Source organism: Buceros rhinoceros, unplaced genomic scaffold (genome assembly GCF_000710305.1).
Source record: "Buceros rhinoceros silvestris isolate BGI_N320 unplaced genomic scaffold, ASM71030v1 scaffold5973, whole genome shotgun sequence".
Classification (NCBI taxonomy): Eukaryota; Metazoa; Chordata; class Aves; order Bucerotiformes; family Bucerotidae; genus Buceros; species Buceros rhinoceros.
Window position 1 is genome coordinate 67,649 of NW_010401740.1, and position 10,000 is coordinate 77,648.

General features: G+C 41.3%; 1 protein-coding gene across 1 annotated transcript in view; it reads left to right on the top strand.

Moving 5' to 3' along the window:
* Window positions 1–9,452: 9,452 nt before the first annotated feature.
* The window catches only part of LOC104490121 (neurexin-1-like), a gene marked incomplete at both ends in the record, with an annotated part of 3,575 nt that continues 3,027 nt past the window's right edge, over window positions 9,453–10,000 (top strand). The window contains one exon of the mRNA XM_010132369.1: window positions 9,453–9,754. Coding sequence (XP_010130671.1) covers window positions 9,453–9,754 — 302 coding nt within the window. The remainder of the gene's footprint in view (window positions 9,755–10,000) is intronic.

Genomic DNA, 10,000 nt, shown 5'->3' on the forward strand with positions numbered 1-10,000 from the left:
AGCAGGAAGTAAGGTGGAATTGCTTTTTGCAAAGAGCAGACCAGAAAGTGGATTTTTATCCAGGACACAGACTGCTTTCAACTTTTGAAGAACAGCTGCATTTGTGTTTTGTGTAATTCTCCACTGTAAGATGCAGGGAGAAGAGGACCAGCCCAGGATGGGCTTTCCTGTGTCAATACTCAAACCAGATTCCATTTAAAATCTGCACCTGAGAAAGTTTTCATATTTAGAGAGAAAAGTTAAAAGCACTATTTTTACTACCATAATGTCAGTTTTTCTACCAGCTCTGCTTTCCGTAAGCAACCTGGTGTAGAAAGCCTCTCACCCTCTGAAAAGCAAAAAAATTCTGTACTTTGCTGTTTGGCTGCAAAGTCAGTGGGAGTTTTGAGGTCTGGAAAAGGCCTTTGGTAAGTTTTTAGCGCAGTTTTTACCTTGGTGGAGTAACTGAAGCCTGTTACGGTTTTTTTGTTGTTGTTGTTGATGATGAGGGTTCAATAGTAATCTGGTTTCCCAATGTGTGAACAAAGTCCCTCATTGAGTTATAAGGCAACACTAATGTTGAGTAAAACTAGCTGCTGCTTCTCTGGGTGTAGAAGGGTTACGTATGTTTGGCATTTTGCAATTTTTTTCTTAAATTAACAAGAATGCCTTTAAAATTGTGATGTCGCCTTTTGGGGCCTTGAGTAATTTTTTCAAAGATATTATCACTATGATATAAACCACAGGACTTTCTAATTTACTTTTTAATGACATGAGTGTGGGGGAAAAGTTGCACTTATTTTTTCCTTCTAGCAGTCTAGTATTTAATGTACCCTAAGATGGCATAATTCCTAAGAATTCCTGCTCACTTTACTCTCACTCCGCAATTGCAAGTTTGCTTTTGAAGTCCATACTCTGTGCGGTTAAATAAAAGGAACTGAAAATTGGAGGGGAAATTATGTTATGGTCCTAGACATTTTTGAAATGAATTAAAATCGCTGTTTAGCGAAATGGAGTGATTTATCACTTCTATTGTGTTCCCTGTAAGTCAGTTGTCGTGATTGGCAACTATCATCATTTCATTCTAATCTGAGATGGTGAGGTGAGATCAGAGGCTTACATTGCCCAGATTCATACTAGTAATTGGAACTGATTTAATGACTGACTGTAAAATTAAGCAAGAGCTTTAGAAGAGCTTTCCCAAGTTTCTCCTCTGCTCCTGCAACATGATATTTTACATGACTTTGTATTACTTATGCTGTTAAATTCTTGTTGTCAGGTAGAACAGACCCTAAGGACTTAAACGAACCTCCAAAGACATGAATATTAAAACTGTCGTTGACTTCAGAGGGGAACAAAGTAAATTCTAAGTGAGAAAATAGGAAAAACACCCTTTCTGCACGAGTGGGTGCTTTAATAAAACATGCTTCTTGTCTGAATCCTTTCCATGACACAAATAGATGTTGACTTTCTATATTTATGTGTCTGCCATTATTCAGGATTGTAACTGTGCTAATATACACTAATTTACAGTACTCAAAATTCAGAATAAAACCATGTTCAGTTCAGCTATTGCTCTTCATATTATCTTGTGCTTTTCTATGCAGGTAATTACATTTTAGTCATTAAATGAAGTGCAACACTTCATATTGGCTAGAAAGACTGCTGTGCATTTCTAATGGTTTTTCTAAGTGTCATTAAGTGATAATTTGAAAAAATAAACAAACAACCAATTGTGTATCCTGCTAGTTATTCATAAAGCCTGTTCTTAATTCACTTTAAAAATCTATGAAAGTTGTGGTATGAAATGTACAATAAACTATAACTGCTTTTTTATATAAAATATTTGAATGTTTTATATAATTTTTTTCAGTCCATCCTATATTTAGTGTTCTAAATATATACTGTCACATAAAGAGTAAAATAGTACATCTGTTTGTTAGAGAATTGATACAGGGGTGGTTACCAGTATGTTTTATGGCTTTTCTGTCCTGTGTCTAATTGAAGAAACATTTGACTTGTCTGCTATAGAAGTATCTCTGGGTTTTGGTGACAGATCACAATAAATCTGTGTAACCTGATTTCCTGGTCTTGTTTTTTGTGAATCTTTGCTAGCCTACACTGAAGCCGTACGGTGGTAACCATGTAGCGGCAGATCTGCGGTTGGTTTGCCTTCTAGGTTCCCATTTCTTAGCCAGCTGTGGCACGGCAGCGCTGCAGTTGCAGTGTCTAATCGTTTTCCAAATGTCAATGCCATATTGACGGCAAAGATGTCCGAGGCTGCATTCGAGTGATCATGAGAGGAAGTTGTAATTTTATGTGAGGAGCTCATTACTACGAAGACCGGAGAAATGTGGAGATTAGCTCTACCTCCCTTCCCGTCAAATAATTTCTGCATTGTGTGCAGTTCAGTCAAACTGGAATATTGTTATAGTAAATATTATTTTACTTTATGCCATGGAGAGCTATTCAAATTATAAGGAAACAGTTTTTGTTGAGATACTTCCTGTAAAAAGATACTGTACACTTAAATCTCCTTTCAGCCATTTGAAACGTCGTTTTCAGGTTTCGTTCTTCTGTAACGCTAACAACTGTATTTCCAGTTGTGAGATGCCTGTGGATGCCTGGTATTGTAGTTCTTAGCAGGCAGCACCTACTGGAAAATGAGATGGCTCTCCACTGGAGTGTGCAGACTGTCTCTTTAGCTGCTCAGTCAAGCCCTGCAACCTTTTGTCTGTCAGACATAGATTTTTATTTTCTAGCAGTGAAACTCATTAGAATAAAAGTCAAAATTAACTATTGGTAACAGAAGTGAATTTTTTAATATATGAAAGTGTTGTTGAAAACACTGAAATGATTCGACCTTTACTTCCTAAAAGCTGTTTACATGAGAAATCTCAATTTCATGAGTTTTACTGAAAACATAGTAACTACTGAGAAGGGAATGGCTGCTGTTCGTACAGCTGGAACTTGCCTGGAGGAGTTATTGGAAAACTTTGATTTCTCTTCAGAAATGAGATTTTGAGATTGCCAGAATCACAAGGCATGACATCAGAGCTCCCGGCTGTCCTTGTGCTCCTCTGAGCTGGCCTTCCAGCAGCCTTTCAGGGGTTCATATTTATTAAAACCTGAGATGGCAAAGGAAACAGAGGAAATGGAGCCAATCCCAGCCAGGAATGATGCTGTTCTGTCAGGCTGCACAATTAGAAGTTTGGAAAGTGATGTTGTCTTGAATCCCACAGAGGGGAGGGTTTCTCTCCTGACTCTGCAGCCCATGAGCATACCGTTGAATCAGAACCTCTCCTAGTTATGGGAAGTATGGAAGTGACCTACGGGATAAACGTCAGTACTTCAGCACGTTAGTCTGCTGCTGGTTTGCAGTGCAATGCCGTCGCAGTCTGCGTTGCAGTATTGCTATGAATTCTGACTCCGTGAATACTCTGACTACAGTGCCGAAAAAGACAAATAATGGACATTTTCATTTTGGCAGGTGAGCCAAAAAAGTTAGGTTGGCAGGAAATATATGAAATTAAAGGGATTTTTCTACAGTGTTCAGGTTTTTAAATCACAGTATTTTTCTGAAGTAAACCGGTATACTCAGGTTTTTGGTTTTCAGTTTGAAGTAAATTTTTAAACGAGTTAATACTCGTTTGATGCTAAGTAATTTGTTTAAAACTAACTGAAACCCACTCAAATCCCAGAACTTCAGATTCAAACTTTACAGTTTTGTATCAGCAATAGTGTCGCCAGCAGGGGCAGGGAAGGGATTGTCCCCCTGTGCTCAGCACTGGTGAGGCCAGTACTGGTGAGTACTGTGTCCAGTTTTGGGCTCCTCACTCTAAGAAGGACATTGAGGTGCTGGAGCGTGTCCAAAGGACGGCAAAGGTGGTGGAGGGTCTAGAGCATAAGTCTTAGGAGGAGCAACTGAGGGGAATGGGGTTGTTTAGCCTGGAAAAAAGAAGGCTCGGGGGAGACCTCATCGCTCTTTACGACTACCTGAGAGGGTGTTGTAGCAAGGTGGGGGTCAATCTGTTTGTCCGTATAACAAGCAATAGGATGAGAGGAAATGGCTTCAAGATGTGCCAAAGGAGGTTTAGATTGGATATTGGGAAAAAATTTCTTCACAGAAAGGGTTGTAGAGCTGTGGAACAGGCTATCCAGGGAGGTGGTTGGAGTTCCCATCCCGTATTAAAAGGACGTGTAGATGTGGTGCTGAGGGATATGGTTTAGTGGTGACCTGGCAGTGCAGGGTTAATGGTTGGGCTTGATGATCTTAAAGATCTCTTTCAACCAAAAGAATTCTATTATTCGCTTCTACGTTTACTTTGGGGGGATTTTTCTCCAATGAAGAGATGTAGGATTGCTGATTTGGCCCTTCTTTACCGCCCTCCCCCCCTCCCCCAAGGAAAATGCAATTCAGTCTTGATTACTTACAGTTATGCAGTGATACGTAAATGTTAGCCTTTATGTTGGGTGTTGGGAAGCTGGAAGGGTGCCTTCTGTGAGGAGAGGCCTGCCCTGTGCTGGATACAGCTGACTCCAACAAACCCACTGCAGGGCACAACCAAGCCCCTCGGCCATGAATGCTGTGCCTCTGGGAAAGGGTGTGTAAGAAAGAATAAACCAGTAGTGACTAATGAGGAAAAAGTGTGAGAAATAGCCCTGTGGGCACCAGGGTGAGAGGAGGAGGGAGTGAGGGAGTAGCTGTAGGCACCAGAGCAGAGATTCCCCTGCAGCCTGTGTGGAGGGGACCGTGGGGGAGTAGGTATCCATGCTGCAGCCCAGGGAGGACCCTGCACTGGAGAGGGTGGGGATTTCCTGAAGGGTCTCTGGACTGTGGAGAGCCCTCACAAGAGCAGGCTCATCCTGAAGGACTGCAGCCATGAAAAGGACCCGCGTGGGACCAGGGGAAGAGCATGAGGTAGAAGAAGCTGCATGGAAGAGCTGACTTGTGCAAACTGATGGAGTGGCGTAATTCCTCATTGGGATTGGCTCCACTTAAGGTGTTTCCTTTGCCATTTAAAGCTTTAGTAATTATGGAGTGACTGCAGCCCCCATCCGCCTGTGCTGCTCGGGGCAGTGTGGGGGGAGGTAGAGAAGTTGGAAATGGAGTGACGGGAATGAAGCTGAGTCTGGGGAAAAGACGGACAGGGAACTGTGTAAAATTCGGTTTCCCTCCATCCAAAACGACTTCATTTGCAATAAATTAGTTTTCCCCAAGCTGACTTTGTTTTCCCTGCTGTGGTTGTTGGTAGGAGACTTCTCTCTCTGTATCCTGTGAGCCTTTTCATCTTAATTTCTCTCCCTTATTTCTCATTCTTCCTGTTAAGGAGAGAGAGCGCCCATCTGCGTGGGCTTCTGGCACCTGGCCAAGGGCAACCCGACATAACCCTGAATGCTTTTTCAAGTCTATGAAAAATGTGGCTCTACTTACAGTCTAAGGTTATTTTGTTTGAATAAATACTCCTGGCGCTTCTTCAGGCCCTTCTTTAGGAATAATTTTAAAAAGATATGTGCCTGGCATGCATTTACCCTCCCATGCACTGTCATGTCTGTGTAAATTATCTGGCTTTACAGAAGTAGTTTACAGTGCGTAATATGTATACATAAATATTTTACATGTTGATTTATTTATGTCCTTCAGCCTTCTGTAACAGTCATTAACTAGATGGGACAAAACTATACATACCAAGTTCTACATTTGTTTTATCAACTGTCTATTGCGGTTATTCATGCTGGTTTCGTATGCCTTTGCAGTAAGCACTCACAGATTTGCTCCTGAGCATTTTATGCTGGTATTAAATATTCTCTAAATGAAATGCATGGTGTCCGTGCAGTTTGCTGCTTAGGGCATGGAAACCCCAGAAAATTCATTGATTGATTGATTGTAAATTCTCTATAAAGAATGAGCCAAGGTAGCATTGTTCTGCAGGCAGGACTGTTCTGGAAGGCTTAAGACCTGGAGAACAGGTACAGCAATTCTTGCCATCCTTAGTGCAGTGTCTTTTGACCTGCTGTTCCTGGTAGACGAGAAAGGGTTATAAGCAGGTTAAATAGGTGATTTCTTGCTTCTCCATTAGTAATGTCAAAGGTAAGTGTTGTGGTTTAGGATTTTGGATCCAGGGCAAAAAGGGGGCTTCCCCCCCTTCCCTTGTTTTTTGGCGCAAAGGGAGGTTTTTGCTACCTTTATGGTGTGTGGGGGAAAGGGGTACTGGTGTCACGAAACGCAGCCCCGGTTCCAGTTTTGTGCCACCTGTGGAGCCAAGCCCATGTCAGTCAGTGCCTCTGTGAATAAACATATGAAAAGCCACAAACCACGCTGCTTTGGGGGCACATTTTTCAGTTTCAGCAGAAGGACGGAAAGAGAGAACTAGAAGCAGTTACCTCAGCAACTGAGACAGTAAAAACAAATCTTCCTCGTGGCAGGTAGCCTTTTTCACTTCGCTGATTACTGTCGGGGGTGGTAAGAAGAGCCACCGGGAGGAAGGGATGTGGATCTGGAGCCCCAGCTCTGCAAGGAGAGCTGCCTCTGGTAAGAGGGAGGAAGAAAAAGGGTTCAAGTGCCAAAAATGAAGGCCCTGCTTCAATGTGGAAAAGAAACCCAGAATGTTCCCTGAGATCTAGTAGCTCTCAAGTTTTGCACCTGGGCAGAGAGAGGCCAAGATGTCCCCTGGAAACTCAGTGACTCTTACATTTTGCAGCCATCCTAGAGGGAGGCTACACATTGCAAAAGAAGTTTTTCCCAAAAAATTCAACTTGGAACTTAAATGCATGAGGTTAAAAGAACTGTGTTTCCACCCCCCGACCCCCTTCTCCGGCGCCGACCGCATGTGAGGGATCATAGTAAGTGGGGGTAGAGGGAGAGGTATATGTATTTATGTATTTAATATCACTGGTCTCTCTTTTCTTTCTGTCCTACCCAAATTTAAGTGATGAATTGTGGTTCCCGTTGGTTTTGAATTAAATTATTTTTTGTTCCTCTCTACTTTGAGCCTGCTGTTTTTCTTTGCCTATAGCCATGAGCGGTGTGTTATAGTCTTCCGTCGCTTTCCCAGCCTGAACATTTTAGTTTTTTGTTTAGTTCTTTTGTTTTGCCCCTGAGGGCAGTTGTTGCTTTTACTACCTTTTGGTTCTTTCAAACCATGACAGTAAGACATTAAGACTCCGGGACAGTTTAAATAAGCTACTCTATGGCCTCAGTCATGCACGCGGAATCCAGCTCATATCTCAGTCAAGTTCAACAAAGGGTAAAATTTGTCCAAATTGTCAAAAATTTATCCTGGATAAAAGCTGTCTGGTGATAAAATACCACACGCACTTTTAACTGCTTTTCTCTCAATAATAACTGTTAGTCAAAACACCTTTAAATGTAATTTTTGTCCAGAATGGAATTTTGTTGCAGAACACTGGGTGGCAGTGTGGGCGGTCGGAAGATTACGTGCTTACGTGCTTACGTTACAGGAATGCAGTAACCACCCACGATGGGCGAGGCTTAGTGGGACACTATATAACTCTGTTCATTACATAATAAAGTGCCATTTTGCATCTTCTATATTAGAATAAGTGTCTAAATGGACCTCAACGGAAGAGGTTGAGTGCCAAATATCACAACAAGTTGCCACAGAATTTCATGTTAAAAAGAAAAAAAATCTCAACACTTGTTTCCACAAAACTGGGGTTGTGAGACACTAGATATGGTGTAGCTTTTCTCACCATGCAACCACCTGTACACATAAGCCTGTCCTTCTATTTATGAGTTCCTCCCCAGAAAGGTGATTGCTCGGGTTGGTCCGTGGGGGCACCAGCTGTCTGGATACTGTAACCCTGCAGAAGGGTGGTTAGGCTGTAGCACGCTGGGATGATACCTCGCTCCTCCGGTGTCTTCATTGTGTGTGATGCGTGGCTGATACAGAAGCCGTGTGGGTGATCGGTTGTTTGTTTTAACAGAGGAGCAGTGCTTACTCTGAAACTGGAGTCTGGGGACTTTTGGTTTTGTTTGTGTTTTGAGAGGTATTATCCACAGATAAGAGGAAAAGCATCCTGAAGGGTGCTCAGAGAGGTGATTTTTAATTTTCTTTTTAAGTGTTTATTTACAAAATAGGTTTACACTGTGAAATCCAGCTGTGGATTTCCTGTTACAAATGCTGATTTCTTTCATTTGGGGCAAGATACTGCTGAAGCCTGTTTTGGGTTCCGTACAGAACACATTAGATAAAGTCGCTTTGTGGGGGGGTTTATGTTATGGTCTAGGATGAGTGGGGTGCTGCAGGAAAAAAATATCCAGAGACTTTTGCATCAAATCTGTGAAACAGCACTTCAAAATAAGTACAAAGCAATAATTTTTAATATTCTTATTAGAAAGCAAACTTAAGCCAAAATGCAATTGTTGTCTGGAGCCCTATCTGAAGTTACAGATATGCCCAGGGACTTCTAAAAAAAAAAATGTTCTCACGCCTACTTCTTGCATGCTGCGTTGTTCACTGGTCTCTTAACTTCACGCCGTTGTCAAGTCTCTTGTCTATCTGTTTATACATATGTTTGGGTTTTGTGCTGGTGGTGTCACAGACTGATGTATGCGGCTGTGTTCTGCAGGCTGAGTTTGTTCTTAAGAATGATGAAAATTGACATTCTCAGGTTTTCACACCTTCCTCCTTACACTGCACCAACATGTACATGTATCCATGGAAATTTTATTAACACTTAATATTAGCTGAACAAATAAATCCTGACTTCGTATATTTCTAAAATCTATATGTATGTAGTGTAAGGTCAGCATATGTATTCAACAGTGGGAGTGAAGGGGAAAATATAATCTCCATACGTGTTATGCTTGTATTCCTGATGAGGCTGAAGGCTTAGCTTCTGCTGTTTGTGTTAGTTGGTCACCTTCAGGATAAACTAAGAAAATAACGTGTACGGCACATGCTGGCCAGTAAAAGTACATCCTGGGGGAAAAAAAACCCTTTTTGTTCACTGATGTGTGATGACTCGCTCCCTAGCATAGTGCTACATGCAGGTTTGAATGAAGCAGATTCTTGAGCGAGTGGGTTTTATTTTTTGTTTGTTTAAGACCTTAGGCAAAAGCGCTTTGGGATATCCAGGTTGTTGATTCATTTTGAGATGCCATGATTTTAGAGTTGGGAATGAAAGGATCTGGGGTTTGACTGGAGTAATGTGTTGGTTTGCACATGTTCCAGATCATATTATTTAAATAATGTTAATGTGATTGCTGATGCAGTATATTTTCTGAGTTTAATCATAGCCATGAAAATTCTGTAAGAAAATAATTTAAAATATGTTCACATGAAATCGTACAGTTATCTTTTTTCTTCATGGATTTTGTGTTTTAAATGAACTACTTTTTGATACAGTGCTTAAAGTAATACTGTCGAATTAACAATGAAAATAATTAATGCCAGTTGGTTTTAATTATATGCCACTGATTTATTCATTTCTCTCCTCTTGTTTGTCAGGAAAAGAAGAATATATTGCAACATTCAAGGGATCAGAATACTTCTGCTATGATTTATCTCAGAATCCCATACAGAGTAGCAGTGATGAAATAACTCTGTCATTTAAAACACTTCAGAGGAACGGACTGATGCTTCACACAGGAAAATCGGCTGATTATGTCAATCTTGCACTGAAAAATGGAGCTGTCTCCTTGGTCATTAATTTGGGCTCAGGGGCCTTCGAAGCGCTGGTGGAACCTGTGAATGGGAAATTTAATGACAATGCCTGGCATGATGTGAAAGTAACCAGGAATCTGCGTCAGGTAACAGTACAATGGATACAAGAATAACTGACTTTGTTATGAGTAAATGCTTGATGATTTGGAAATTGCATAGTGTGACATTGGATGTTTAGCAGACATTTGATTAGCTTTTTATTTGCACAAGAAGGGATATTCCTGCCATACTTGAGCAGGGGCATATCTAGAAAGTAGTAGGGCAAGCAGCTGTCTGAGACTGTATCAGTTAGGTGTTATAAAGACTGTAGCATCGCCTAGGAGTTTCTCCAG